This window comes from Lathyrus oleraceus, chromosome 5, assembly GCF_024323335.1.
Source record: "Lathyrus oleraceus cultivar Zhongwan6 chromosome 5, CAAS_Psat_ZW6_1.0, whole genome shotgun sequence".
NCBI lineage: Eukaryota > Viridiplantae > Streptophyta > Magnoliopsida > Fabales > Fabaceae > Lathyrus > Lathyrus oleraceus.
Window position 1 is genome coordinate 322,940,590 of NC_066583.1, and position 15,522 is coordinate 322,956,111.

General features: G+C 39.8%; 1 protein-coding gene across 1 annotated transcript; it reads right to left on the reverse strand.

Moving 5' to 3' along the window:
• Positions 1–899: 899 nt before the first annotated feature.
• LOC127080428 (uncharacterized) lies at positions 900–2,415 on the reverse strand. Its single transcript, XM_051020747.1, has 3 exons — positions 2,172–2,415; positions 1,601–2,078; positions 900–1,407 (listed from the first exon to the last, which is right to left on the reverse strand). The coding sequence occupies exons 1-3, from the start codon at positions 2,413–2,415 to the stop codon at positions 900–902; spliced, it is 1,230 nt and encodes a 409-aa protein (XP_050876704.1).
• Positions 2,416–15,522: the final 13,107 nt, after the last annotated feature.

The window sequence follows — 15,522 nt, forward strand, 5'->3', positions numbered from 1 at the left end:
GCCCTTCTAGAACCATCAAAGGCCTTCACAACAAGATCGCTTAGTTTGATGCCGGCTTCAATATAGGACAATTTGGCAAGGGTAATCTTTGGCATTACATTTAAAGAAGAGTCGGTATCAACCAAAACATGTGACAGAGAGTCCTTTTCATAACCCATGGATATGTAGAGCGCATTATTGTGATTTTTACCCTCGGCGGGTAATTCATTGTCAGAAAATCTTAGCGTGTTGCAAGATGTAATGTTCCCAACTACATGGTCGCACTGATCAACCGTGACATTTGGATTTACGTAGGCTTTCCCCAAGACTTTCAACAGGGCCTTGCGGTATGCTTCATAGTTTAAGAGCAAAGATAAAACAAATATCTTCGACTGGGTTTGAAGAAGCTGATCCACCACCTTATAATCACTCTTTCGTATTAGGCGCGAAAATTCTTCAGCATCTACGTCCGGTACAGGTCTGCTCTCAGGAATGACCAACAGAGCCTTACCATTGTCGGGCTTCCCACTTCTAAGACCAACAGGAGCAAAAACCCTTCCGCTTCTCGTGAGACCACTTGCATCGGCAATATTGGTGACAACTTTGTTATTAACCATGAGTTGTTCCACACCATTCACATTGGTAGTAGGCGTGTATTCCCACGGTACAACTTTATCGGATTTGTAGGGAAAAGAAGTCGGCATCTTGATGTCCAAACGCTTAGTAGAGATGGGGGGAGATGTACCTTCTTTAGGCGGACAAAAGATCTCAAAAGCTTTGGGCTTTCTAAAGACAAGCACTATGATAGATACTTCATCATTCTTCTTCTTTCCACTAACCTGTAACACACCGTTAGAAATCATCATCTGTATATCTTTCTATGCATCGAAGCAACCTTTAGAGTCCCTAAAACAAAATGATCACTTCTCATGATATTGCTCTAGAATACCAGCTTTGAACAGCTTAAGGTGCACAGGCACCAACAGAGTCTTCACTTTCAGGACATCCATAATCAAATTCTCATCTTCGGTAATCACATTTACTGCCCCATGCTCAGGAAATGGGTTGGTTTCCACATTTGGCGTGTCACCAAACTTGATCAACCCCAATCTCACAAGCTCTTGGACTCTTCCTTTGAATACGAAGCAATTGTTGGTGTCATGCCCTGGCGCATCGGAGTGGAAAACACAACGTTCATTACGTTTATACCATTTAGGTAACTTGTCAGGCACTGGTGGTGCTGCATGTTTTTCCACAAGAAGTAGAAAAGGTAGTAGATCAGTATATGCTATCAGGATTGGATCGAACTGGAACTGAGTCTTCGGAGGATGCGGATTTTGCTGAGTAGTAGGCGTAGATGATAGATGATTGTTGTCTTTACTGTTGTTGTTGCCGTTGATACTGAGGCGGTGGTTGTTATGGATAAGGCTGGTATTATTGTGGCAGATATGGATAATGTGAAGGATAAACGGGAAATATCGAATGCGGTGGTAAGGGCAGGTTTGACATCATAGATGCCCTTGGTTCCATTGCAGCCACCAAGGGATGTTAATAGTAGTCTGACATAGACTGTTGCACTTGTGGAGCTAGAACTGCTTGGGCAGCTAGTTAATGTTGTTGCCTTTTATGACTTGGTCGGTGGTGGGACACGGCGTTGGCATCTCCTTCTTTCTTCTTCTGCCATCCACTAAACTTTTTGGTGTTGCTAGCAGATGTAGAATTATCACGGGTTATTCTTACTTCTTTCACCCCTTCTTCGAGTTGTACACCAACCCCCACCATTTCGGTGAAGTCACGAGGCATGCTCGAAATAAACTTGTTATAGTAAAAGGAGTCCAAAGTCCTCAAGAATAATTTGCACAGTTCTTTCTCTTCAACAGGTGGAGTGACCTGGGCAGCAACTTCCCACCACCTTTGTGCATATTCCTTAAATGATTCGCACTCTTTTTGGGACATACTGCCCAATTGAGTGCGATCTGGTGTCATGTCCATATTATACTTATAATGTTGCACAAAGGCCTCACCAAGGTCAAGAAAGTTCTGAATATTTGAGTGCTCCAAACCCATATACCATCTCAATGGAGCACCGGACAAAGAGTCTTGAAAGTAATAAATTAAGAGTTTTTCATCATCTGTATAGGCGACGATCTATTTGCAATACATGACCAAGTGCGTATGAGGACAAGTATTGCCTTTGTACTTCTCAAATTCTGGTACTTTGAATTTAGCAAGGACCCTCACATTTGGAATGACGCACATCTCGCCTGAGTTCTTGCCAAAAAGGTCCTTCCCTTTGAGGGCATTCAGTTTCTTGCTGAGAGCTTGAATTTGATCTTGTATTGTATCCTCGGCAGCGTCTGAATGGATACTTGCGCCATGATATAAATCCACAGGGTCCTCTTGAAAAGGACAAGTGACCACGACAGCGGGTGGCATGGTATAGCCAGGGTTTCCCATGGGCATGGAAAGTTGAGCCCCATAAGGGTTGGCGTCGTAGTATTGAGTAACAAAACCCTAAGATGCAGTTGCTTACGAAGCGAGCGGCTGAGAAGCCAAAGGTGGCGATCCAAATGGCTGAGAGCCAAAAAGATCAAAAGGACCAAAAGAGCCAAAGGGGCCGTTAGGAAAGCCTTGAGTCAGTTCTGACGGAGGAATAAAGCCTTGATATCTGTGCGGAGGGTCATATGGATGACCAAAGGGGTAAACAAATCCATATGACATACCGAAACCGGCAGGCGCAGTAGTGGTAACAACAATTATGATAGGAATTGCAGTATCAGAGACAACCGATGCGGACACTATTGTCTTCAAAGGAGTGGTAGGTATGAGCTCCAACCTTGCCATCAAGGTGTCAATTAATGCAACTTGTCTTTCCTTGATGGCCCGGAGAGCAAAAATCTCTTCATGCAGTTCACGGTTCGCTTGTTTGAGAGCATCCATCCTTAGTTGAATATTAGCTCTTGTTGGATATCTGTGACAGGTAGCAGACACTTCTGGAGAATAGAACATATAAGAATGAGACATTTTAAAAGTATTCTATTTTGACATAATACGTTAACGAATGGTGGTGCAAATGATGCATGGATCCACATGATTTTGTTTTTAATCATTTCTTAATTTCAAGGACTTCATATGTTTTTTACATTTGCAAACTTCTTTCAGAGTGGAAGTCAAATTACGAAATAAATGCTTACAAATACAGAAGAAAAGTACAACCAGAAATGCAACAAATCAAACGAGATTAAGTTTGGTCTTCAACTCATCCTTTAGAGTGGTCTTCTCTTCCAATGCTTGTCCCAAAAGTTCTTTGGTACGTAACAGCCTCTCCTTGTATTGATCAGAAGAAAACCATGACACTTTGAGATCTCTATCTAGCCTTTGTCTCTTGGAGACCCCTTCTTCTAGAGCTATCATCTGTCGAACAATCACATCGTCCTTTTCTTGCCATTGACTGATACGACTCGTGACTGTATATAAAATATAGTCTATCACATACTTGACTACAAGTGCACAGTCTAGTCATTTAGTTTTAAAAGATATCGAACCCACAGGGACCGATGGTCAAACTAATGCTATCGATGTTACTATGTTTAGCTAAGGCGATGATTTTTAGAGGTTTGGTTCAACAAAAATTAAATCTAAAGAAAAATAAGTTTTTAAGAAAATATTAATGAAGGGATATCAGTATGCAACACATTAATTGTCAGGGATTCGATAAGTCATCGGTGTATATTTTAAGGGTAATGCTAACTTGTGCCTCAAGGGCACATGTTAAGAAACACACAAATAGAAAATTTGTATTGAAAAAATAAATAAAATTATTAATTATAAGTTTCTAATAAATTCAATACACAATTTTCAAGAATTTATATCTATATTGATCTCTTAATTTGTGCCCTTGGGGCATAAGTTAGCATTATCCATATTTTAATTACCAAATACCTTTTAGTAGAAAATACTCATTTAAAGGGATTTATCTCACACTCTTGTGATTGTTGACTCAGACTATACTTTTAAGTCAGAATGTACGCTCTCGCTGTCCCATTTGAAGTTAAAAATACTTTTTGATAATAAATAAGTTCTAATTGCTTTTAAAGTTCTCTCACTGTTTTTAAAATCAATGCCTAGTTTTTACTATCTAGTTCGACCCTCACGCTCTCGCGATTGTCGGTTCTAACCTTAGTTAATTTCCCACTCTCGTGGCAAAATCGTATTAAATAGCTTTTCGCTCTCGTGACAAAGTTAATTAAATTCAAATTAAAAACCACAGCCAAAAAGATTATTTGAGAAAAGAAGTTTACACCGATTATTATTAAATCCCGTCTAATTAAATTGTTTACATACCGATACCGGTAGTTTAGCCGGACATGTTAAATAATGCAAATACAGACGAACAGAAACAATTTAACAATAAAAAACATGATCATTTAATAATAAAGCGATAATAATAATTGAATAAAAACCTGGAACTTTGATTAATTGAATAGGCTGAATCTTGAAGTACTTGAGCATTCCTCCACAGGTCGGTAGGATTCTATTTCTTCGAAACAAATGCTTAAACTAAACTAACTAAGTTGCAGTAGTTCCCCAATATAGGAAACTACTACTTTTGGCTAAGTTAAAAACGGAAAGGAAAGGGAAAAATAATCAAAGCTCTGAACAGAAAAGTAAACAAATTGCAGTCAAATAAAATAATGCTTGCTGAAGAAAAATAACGTGAAAACAAAATTGCATGAGCGAAAAAAGGCAGAGAGATAGGATGATCGATCCCGGGAAGTTTCCAACTTCCATTCTTTTATAGTACCCCTTGGTCTTCATGCTTGTGAAAAATAAGGAGGACTTAGTTAAGGGAGGGATTCACGGGAAGGTGGTTTAAGGAGCGAAAACTGGGGCGACGTGGACCATTTCTGTTTGAAACCCATTACGCTGACTTTGCATACGTGACGATCGTGATGGACTTATGGTATTCGTCACAATCAAGGAGAGCGTGACGATCGTGATGGTGTGTGACGGTCGTCACATTCACAAAATTCATATTTTCTGGTTTTTCTACTGTTTCTCTTCTGTTTCTCCTTCCTTTTCTATACTTTGCTCATTTAAGCATGGGAGTTGAAATACCTGTAAAAATAACTCGAACACTTGTGGAATAATCGGAATATAAATGAAAATGGTATGATTTTTGAATGTAAATCAAGGCAAATATACGATACATTTTCGTGTTATCAAACTCCCCTATACTTGAATCTGTGCTTGTCCTCAAGAAAATAATCAGTATAAAATTCGAAACACTAGTTAAACGCAAATACATGAGACAGCTCCAATTCGTATGTGGTTGTTAGGTATTTCGTTAGAATGACAGATACTCAAGTAAAACACTAAAGATACAGTAACGACACAAGCAATAGGCATTAACATAAATCTCTCCTCTATACAAACCAATTCGAATCATGCCATTATAGCTCAACCTAATGCTTCTTGTTTCTATTTCACCCGGTTTCATTCTAGCGCAATCACATTAATCCCTTTGCCTTTACATGCACTTAGTGAAGTAGCCGGTTAGTGGCTTTGATCCTTTTTTAGCACGGGGTCTGGTACACGAGTGTGGCAACCCTTTACATATCCCAATTGAAGGTTATGGGGATCGAACCGTAGTTCGCCCTACCGAGTCCAGTACCAGGTACCTCTGAACCAACCGGCAACGGGTCTTTCTTTCCTTTTGTATATCTTGAAACCGTTTGTATGGTGCATTTTCAATTTCTTAATAGCAAAAGCATGAAGGATCTTCTCAATTCGTAGGTATCAATCACTTATATTCATCGGCTCTTCACATGGTTTGTGTTTAAGACGATGTTAACTTCTAGTATAAACTACTAAGGGTTAATCTAGAATGGAAACTTAAGGTATCGGTATAATGGGTATTCAAACTGATCTCGCAAAAGTGAGAGATATAAGGTGTCAGGACGGTATCAATCTTGTTAGATTTTTCTCAGCTTCCTAACAGAACCTATGTAAGACAACCTATATACTCATAGGGTATGCATTTAACATAAAAACAATTTTTTTATGGCTAATTAGATAGAAACAAATAAACAAAAGACAAAATCTTGTTATGGCTAATTAGAAAGAAACAAATAAACGAAACGGTAAGGATTCCCTCCCACACTTAAACAAAGCATTATCCTTAATGTGACAAAATAAAGTGAGAAAAGGGGAGAAACAGGAGGATCACTACTCTTCGCCATGATGTTGGGCTCTACATGCTCTAACTCTTGCTCGTGCACGTTCACTTCCATCCCTTGGTCATGCCAGTTTGCATAGTCACGTTGGTCTCTTTGTATTTGTTGGATCGCTTGCATCATTTCGATTTGGCGCTCTTCCATCCTTTGGTTATGTCGCAACATCTCAGCATAGATGTCGTCCATGGTGGCGGGCCGATGCTCATTTCTTCGTTGGTTTTGGGAAGATGTCTCTGCAACATGCTCAGGAGGTGGCTGTGGCACCTGTCGGTCCAACTCTTCTTCAATTTCATCAGCTCCATTATTATTATGATCTTCTTCAATGGGCTCAGGAGCATTCAGATTAAAAATCAAATTTGCCATGTTCTGCGGATCTATACGATTCCTGTTAGGCATAATGACGCATCGGACTATCTTGTTCTAAACCACATGGTGGTATCTCCCATCGTCTATGATTTTGATAAGGTGCGAGGAGCGGCAATAGTCGATATTAAGGAACTCGGCTGACAAGGAAGGTAAGTTAGCAATCTTATCTCCCAAATTCAGGCACAATGCTATGGAAGTGATGATTCCTCCAAAATAGAATGTTGTGTTGCCTCTCATGCAGTTAGCCTGGATATTGGCCAATAAGAACGGGGTAGCATTGAATGCCACCGGAGTGAACACATAAGGAAGGAAGAAAAGCTCCTTAGAGTTTAATTTATGGTTGTTGACTCTTCCGAAGACCGTGTGTCCTAAGACTCAGTGGAAATATCTGATAGCCGGGTTATGAATGTATGTTGCGTTTAGTGCATCCCAGCTTGTGACGTTAACATTGGTAAGACTGTGCCATACTCCAAACGCTATTTCAGACTATCCGTCAGGGATGCAACAGTGAACTCCCTCTCCATGTCGGAAACCAAGTATTTGGGTTATTTGTGTTTGGTTCAAAGAATACTCAGTGCCGAACATTCTGAATATGGGGAGTCTGGTGAGAAACTAAGTTGCACCGGGAGGTGTTATGTAGGAGAATGAACTCAAGAATTCCAGGGTCAAAGCTTCACATGTTGGTTCTGGGTTGGTGCAGAGCTGCGTTAAACCAGAGATGTTCAGCATCCATGCCACGCCGTCTAAAATCCCCAACTCCTTCAGACAATCATTATCAATGTACCTCGTGGGTTGAACTGAGCGTTGATAGAACCCGAGGTAGTTGTCTTCTTTTTGTTCGTCGGCCTCTCCCTCTCTTAATATGATAGTTGAAAGGTCAAGAGCAGGTCTCTCTTGACAGGCCATGGAGTATGCAAATTGAGGTTTGGCGTAGAAGAAATGGGTTTTGTGAGTTATAGGAAACTCACTTGTTTCTGTTTAAATAGGAAGTGATGGAAGGGGTAATGGAGTGAATAATTGCGGGTTAATGGAGAAATAAATGGGTGTGAGTGGGACGGTTATGGTGTGGGTGAACGGTTAAGGAAACAGAAAGAGTAGATGAGGAAGAAGAAAAGGATAGTGCGCCTCTGTTTTAATTGAAACAGAACGCGCATTCTGGAGGCGTGACGAGTGTCACGTACCTGTTACGGTCGTAAGACGCATAATGATCGTGACGTTCATGTGACGAGCGTCACATGCAACGGTCATATTTTTTCCTATGGAAAATGGAAAAATTTGAATGCATGCTTTATGACTACTGACATTAATTTCTAACTGTTTGCATGTTAGGAGTAAATCATAATGTCAGTACCATAGCAAAAATAGACATTATAATAACTAGAAGAAAGTAAAGACAGTAACACTATAGAAATAGAGTAATAAAACAATAGCAGCAGTATAAATAAAATAGCAGCAGTATGGAAACAAAATAACAAGACAGTAACAACAGTAAAAGTAACAAAATTGAACTGACAGAGGTAAATTAAATTGATAACAGAAGCAAGAAATAACAATTATCATTTAGATTAAATGTAAAGACTAAAGTTAAAAGTAATAGTAAGCATTAAAAGAATAATAGTTGTGAAGTGCTCCCTCCCCACACTAAAACATAGTAGTGTCCTCATTGTTTTAATGTGAGTAGGAAAATTCAGCGATCAATGTAATTAGCCACGGTGCTGTCTCAAAGAAGCTACAGCCTGGTTCAAGTGATCAAACTGTTCGACGGTGACATCCATTAAGCCTAAGACATCAAGGCGTGTGCTTTTTAGTTCATCATTCACATTAGTAATTTCAGTACGGAAACCATCCAAACGGGTAAGAATTATGGTCAAATTTTCGGCATAAGATGGGATTTCTGGTTCGTTCAAATTATAGTAGTTTGGAGGGGTTTTAGGGTCAGATTCATCAACAGAGATAGAGTCATCAAAATACTCATAAATAGGTGGTGTCTCAGGAGGTAATGGTGGAGCAATGTGATGTTCATCTAAATCATATAGCAAGTTATTACGGTTATGAACACTCGTTCTCTCATGGTTTGGTAAGGTAAATAGCTGGACAACTTCATTATTAATTAGGTAGTCAAAAGTGTCCGGTCCAAGGTTTTCTAAAATTCTTCGGTCGAAGAAAAAGTCAATATCCATGGGTCAGATGGGTCCAAAAGGTGTACGCTTGTTAAGTGGGTGTCTAAGTCCAATAGCATCAGCTATCATGGTCACTAGGCCGCCTATTAGGATCGGGGCACGATTGTTCTGTGCAAGGTTAACGATTTTTTCCATCATGAATGTTACAACATTGACATGTCGACCTTGGTTGACACAGAGTAAGATGAAAAGTTCATCCCTTAACACTAAGGTGTTGTTCTCTTCTTTTCCAAATAGGGTGTGGGCTAGTATTTTGTGGAAGTAGCGGATAGCAGGGTTATGTATCGCTTGAGAGTGCATCTGGTGTGGGTCAGGGTGGTGATCTCTAATTAAACTACCTCAAAAGTAATCCAAGTCAATTTCATTGATTAATTCCTCCTGGCAGGTAGTGAATATAAATGGGCCACTAGGAAATCCTAGAAGGTCAGCAAGGTCTCTACGGTTATAAGTGAAATCAATACCAAACAGCCTAAAGGAAATCTACCCTTTGTTGAGCCCGTAACCATGCTCGAGTATGTAAACTAGGGAGCTAAGGAATTCTAGGGTAAGCTCACGGTATGTGACAAACCTTCTCTTAATAGCATCATTCTCCCAACCTATCTAGTTAAACATAAACAAGATACTATCGTGGATACCTAGCCTATCCATGGTAGGTCCATCATAATATATGGATAAAGCCATATCCTTCTGAGCTAAATAATCATAACGCCTTCTCTGAACTTTGTCTCTGAAAACTGTATCTACTTGTTGCATGATGAAAATTAGTTACTAACTAGTTTTAAGTTTGCTTGTTAATCAGTAGCCAATATTACTAAGTTAGTAACGAAAAATAACAAGTACGTTACAACATAGAATATAGGAAAGGGAGAAAAATAAAAGTAATAATCAAAGAAGGCGGACATTTAAAATGCAAAACATAAAAATAACAAAATCAATAACAAATTAAAAAGAGGTGGGTTATCTCCCACCAAGCACTTTGTTTAATGTTGTAAGTTCGACAGTAATGTCGTGATATATCAGTTTTGGGGTTGAGCGGTCAGCTCTATAAGTCTTAGGCTATTTGAATAGTTTCTATTGTCAATATTATGATAATGCTTTAATCGCTGCCCGTTTAAAATGAACGGTTCACTATTTCTACCCTTGGTTTCTATCGCACCACTTTTAAAAACTTTATTAATTTCGAAAGGACCTGACCACCTAGATTTAAGTTTTCCTGGAAAAAGCTTAAGTCTTGAATTAAATAGTAACACTACGTCGCCAACATTAAACTCTTTCCTAGATATACGTTTATCGTGCCATTTTTTAGTTCGTTCTTTGTATATATTGGCATTCTCATAAGCGTCTAGTCTAAGTTCTTCCAATTCGTGAATGTTTAAAATTTGCTTCTCGCCCACGGAAGTATAAATTAGATTTAGGGTCTTAATTTCCCAATAAGCTTTGTGTTCTAACTCTATAGGGAGATGACATGATTTACCATAGACTAATTTAAAGGGTATGGTTCCTATTGGGGTCTTGTAGGTTGTCCTATATGCCCATAGAGCTTCATTTAGTTTAGATGACCAGTCTTTTTTAGATATTCTGATAGTCTTTTCTAGAATTTGTTTGATCTCTCTATTCGAAACTTCGACTTGCCCACTGATTTGTGGGTGATAAGGTGTTGCTACACGGTGTCGGACTCCATACTTCAGAAGAAGTTTTCCAAAGATATTTGATATGAAATGGGAGCCACCGTTACTAACTACTAGTTTTGGCACACCGAATCTAGGAAAGATTGCGTTCTTGAACAGCTTAATCACTACTCGTGTGTCATTTGTCGGAGAAGCTACAACCTCGATCCATTTTGAAACGTAATCGACAGCTACGAGTGTGTACTTATTACCAAAAGAGATGGGAATGGTCCCATGAAGTCAATCCCCCGCACATCAAAGACTTCTACTTCTAAGATGCATGTTTGTGGCATTTCGTCGCATCTTGAAACGTTACAAGTGTGTTGGCACCGGTCGTAATTTATAACCGCATTATGGACATCTTTCCATAGAGTAGGCCAAAAGAGGCCAGATTGTAAGATCTTAGCACATGTTTTTGAAGTGCCTGCGTGCCTACCATAGGGAGCGGAATGGCAATGAGAGATTATATCGTCTATTTCATCCTTAGGAACACATCGACGAAAAATACCGTCGGCACCTCTCTTGAAAAGCAGAGGTTCATCCCAGTAGTACTGTTTTAGATCATGAAAGAATTTCTTATTTTGTTGGTATGATAGGTCCGGTGGAAGTGCTCCAGCAGCTAGGTAGTTGACAGAGTCATCATACCATGGCAGAGTTATATTCGTATGAATTTCTTCCACTGATTCTTCTATTTCGGTATTATTTAAGGTTAGCTCAGACATGTCGCTTTCCATTTGGGCTATAAGTCATTCGTAAGGGAAATCATCATTGATTGGAACTTGTTCAGGCTTGTTCCCTTGGATTCGTGATAAGTAATCTGCTACTACGTTCTCAGTACCTTTCTTATCTTTTATTTCTAAGTCAAATTCTTGTAAGAGTAGGATCCATCTTAAGAGTCTTAGTTTGGAATCCTTCTTACTTAGCAAGTATCTAATAGCAGCGTGATCAGTATAGATGATGATTTTCGCTCCTACTAAGTAAGAACGGAATTTGTCTAAAGCGAACTCAACAGCTAGAAGTTCCTTTTCAGTGGTGGCGTAGTTCATTTGGGAAGGATCTAAGGTTCTACTTGCGTAGTAGATCGCATGAAGTTTTTTATCCTTCCTTTGTCCTAGCACTGCGCCTACGGCATAGTCACTCGCATCGCACATGATTTTGAATGGTAATCTCTAGTCGGGTGGTTGCATGATAGGTGTGGTGATTAAAGATGTTTTTAATTGTTCAAACATTGTTGAACATTTCTCATCAAAGATAAAGTTAACGTATTTCATTAATAAACCAGTCAGTGGTTTGGTAATTTTCGAGAAATCTTTGATAAGGCGTCGGTAGAAACCGGCGTGTCCTAAGAAGCTTCGTATTTCTCGTATGGTTTTCGGAGGTTGAAGATTTTCTATAATTTCGATCTTAGCTTTTTCTACTTCAATTCCTTTATCAGATACTACGTGTCCTAGCACGATTCCTTGTTGGACCATGAAATGGCATTTCTCCCAATTCAATACGAGATTCACCTTTACCCATCTTTCAAGTACCATTTCAAGGTTTGATAGACATCCTTCAAAGCTCTGCCCACAAATAGAAAAATCATCCATACAGACTTCCATAATGTCGTCTATAAAGTCAGTGAAGATTGACATCATACATCTTTGGAATATTGTGGGAGCGTTGCATAGTCCAAATGGCATTCGTCGATAAGCAAATTTACCATAAGGGCATGTGAAGGTTGTTTTCTCTTGGTCATCAGGATGGATAGGAATTTGAAATAATCCTGCATAACCGTCTAGATAATAGAAGTGGGAATGCTTAGCCAATTGTTCAAGCATTTGATCAATGAAAGGCAGAGGAAAATGATCCTTTCGAGTGGCTTTATTCAGCTTCCTATAGTCGATGCACATTCTACTTCCGATTATAACTCTTTGTGCTATAGATTTTCCCTTCTCGTTCTTAACAAGTGTAATACCCTCTTTCTTGGGTACTACATGAACGGGGCTAACCCATTGACTATCGGAGATCGGATATATGATTCCTGTATCTAATAACTTCTTTACTTCATCCTTGACTAAAGTACTTAAGATTGGGTTGATCCTTCTCTAGTGTTCTCTAGAGGTTTTAAAATCTTCCTCTAGCGTAATGTGATGCATACAGATGGAAGGACTTATTCCTTTTAGATCAGCGGTGTTGTAGCCTAACGCAATTGGATATTTTCTTAAGACATTTAGTAACTTTTCAGTTTCAATCTGTCCTAAGTCCACGTTGAATATTACTGGTCTTTTGAGTTCAGTGTCTAGGAATTCGTATCTTAGGTTCTTGGGTGGTGTTTTTAATTCTAAGTCTGGTTTCTCCGAGCATGGCATGTGATTGGGTGTAAGTGCTAAGCATTCGCTTAGACTGTCATTTTGGTATGGTTCACGCCAATTATCATCTTCAAAGATTGGAGGGATTTGGATTTTCATTATATCAGAATATGTGGTTTCTTGCATCTCCATCTCTCTTACGCACTCGTCTATGACATCAAGTAGATAACAAGTATCGTCTATAGTTGGCGCTTGTAAGAATTGTGTCAAGATGAATTCAACTTTTTCTTCTCCAACTTCGAATGTTAGCTTACCTCTTTTCACGTCTATAATGGCTCTGGCGGTAGCTAAGAATGGCCTTCCTAATATAATAGGTGTAGTGGAATCTTCTTTTATGTCCATGATTATGAAGTCGGTAGGAATGTATAATTATCCTACACGCACTGGAACATTCTCTAGTATACCAACTAGATATTTGATTGAGCGGTCAACTAGTTGAACAAACATCTTGGTTGGTCTTAGTTCTCCCATGTTGAGCCTTTTACAGATGGATAAGGGCATTACACTAATGTGTGCTCCTAAGTCGCATATATCTTTGTCTATGACGAACTTTCCAATGACACAGGGTATGGAGAAACTACCCGGGTCTTTCAGTTTGGGAGGCATGTTGTTTTGGATTATTGCGCTACACTCAGCAGTAAGTGTAACTGTTTCGTTATCCTCAATCTTTTTCTGGTTAGATAGGATCTCTTTAAGAAACTTGGCATATGAGGCCATTTCTGTGATAGCTTCTGTAAAGGGTATTGTGATGTTCAGTTGCTTCGGAAGTTCGACAAATTTCTTAAATTGCCCTGCAGTTTTAGAATTTGCGAATCTTTGAGGATACGGAATGGGTAGTTTATACGGTGATGGAGGCACATAAGGTTTTTATTTTTCTTCGGCCTCTTGGGTATTATCTTTCTTCTCCTTCGGTTCACTTACCTTCTCAGTTGTTGTTTTGTCAGGTTTTTGGTACATGGCAGGATTTTGAAGTCTTGGATCTACGGGTCCGTCTAGTTCTTTTCTACTTCTCAATATAACGGCATTTGCATGTGCTTTTGGATTAGGTCGTGGTTGTCCAGGAAATGTCCCAGCAGGAGCAGCAGTAGATGCTTGTTATTGAGCCACTTGTGAAATCTGTGTTTCAAGCATTTTGCTGTGGGTGGCTAAAGCGTCTACTTTGCTTGCTAATTGTTTAAGTTGCTCACTAGTGTGTATGTTTTGGTTCAAGAAGTCTTTGTTTGTTTGAGCTTGGGTAGCTATGAAACTTTCCATCATTAGTTCAAGGTTGGACTTCCTAGGAATGTTAGGAGCATTAGTAGCTGGCTTTTGATATCTAGGTGGAACAATAGGTGCTTGGCCAGGTGCATACAGGGAGTTGTTGTTCTTGTACGAAACGTTATGATGGTTTTTCCAACATGGGTTGTAGGTATTCGAATAAGGGTTTCCTTATGCATAATTTACTTGATCAGTGGCAACTCCTGCTAATATCTGACATTTTGGTGCAGTGTGTCCAGGAATTCCACATAACTCGTAGTTTGGAGTTACGGCAACCACGGTGGCTGCGGGTGGTATGGTCAAGTTGTCTAACTTTTGAACAAGGGCATCTACCTTTGCATGGACATGGTCAAGGCTACTGATTTCATACATTCCACCTTTTGTTTGGGACTTTTCTACAGGAGTTCTTTCACCTCCCCGTTGGCAATAATTTTAGGCCATGTTTTCAAGGAGTTGATAGGCTTCGTTGTATGGCTTGTCCATAAGTGCACTGCCCGCGGAAGCGTCTATCGCAACCTGAAAAATACAGTGCACGAAAAAACAACCGGCGAAAGAAAATGACAGAAGAGTCGCCACCGTGCGTTATTCATCCCAAAGGAGGGAAAGTAAACGCTTGAAGTAAACCTGAAAAAAAAAAAGGACAAGACGGGGTCTCGCAACCAAATCTTGGGTTCGGGAGTCGGTTATGCGAAGGGAAGGTATTAGCACCCCTACGCATCCGTAGTACTCTACGGGATCCACTTTTGTAGTTCTTGTCTAAAGGGTGTGGGTTTATCTAATGTGTTATTTACCAAAAAAAAGGGGTTAAATGAAAATGACTCGCGCGGATGTCGCATCCACTACATACGTATCTCATCTGAATATGAGAATCAGAGTCTTCGTAGCTCGGCTGACCTATGGGTTGGGGGGATGTGTGCTCGCTAAGACATCACGTCTTATGCCTACGTATCTCATCTGGCATGAGAATCAGAGCAAGTCGTAGTTCGGCTAACTACGGGGTTATGGATTGGATTTTGGACGAACGACGTCACTACGCAATCTACCGGATGCTCGACCTTTGGAGACTTACTCGCCTGTAGTAGAAGGAGTTAACGTGTTGCTTTGGGTTTTAGGGTTTGGGATGCTCAAGGGCAAAAAGGCAGTCCTTGACGAAGGAACCGCGCTATCTGCACGGATACGAACACATACAAAACAAACATGTATAAAGTAAACGTGCCAACAAGGGGCTCAGAAGTAAATAAACAAAAGAAAACAAATGCCTCCTATCGAGGTCTTTTAGCTAAGAAAGCGATAAAATGCGGAAAAGAGGTAAAAGTACCACACGGATAAAGATCCGAAGTAACAACAATTAAAGGAGTAAGAAACCCAGGGATCTCCCAAGCTAATGCCATCAAAGAAAGGTGAGTCAGTACAGGTAATTGGAATGAACCTCCAGGGGGTATCCCACAAATAAAATGGAACACCAGGAAAACCATCTCTGCAAGAG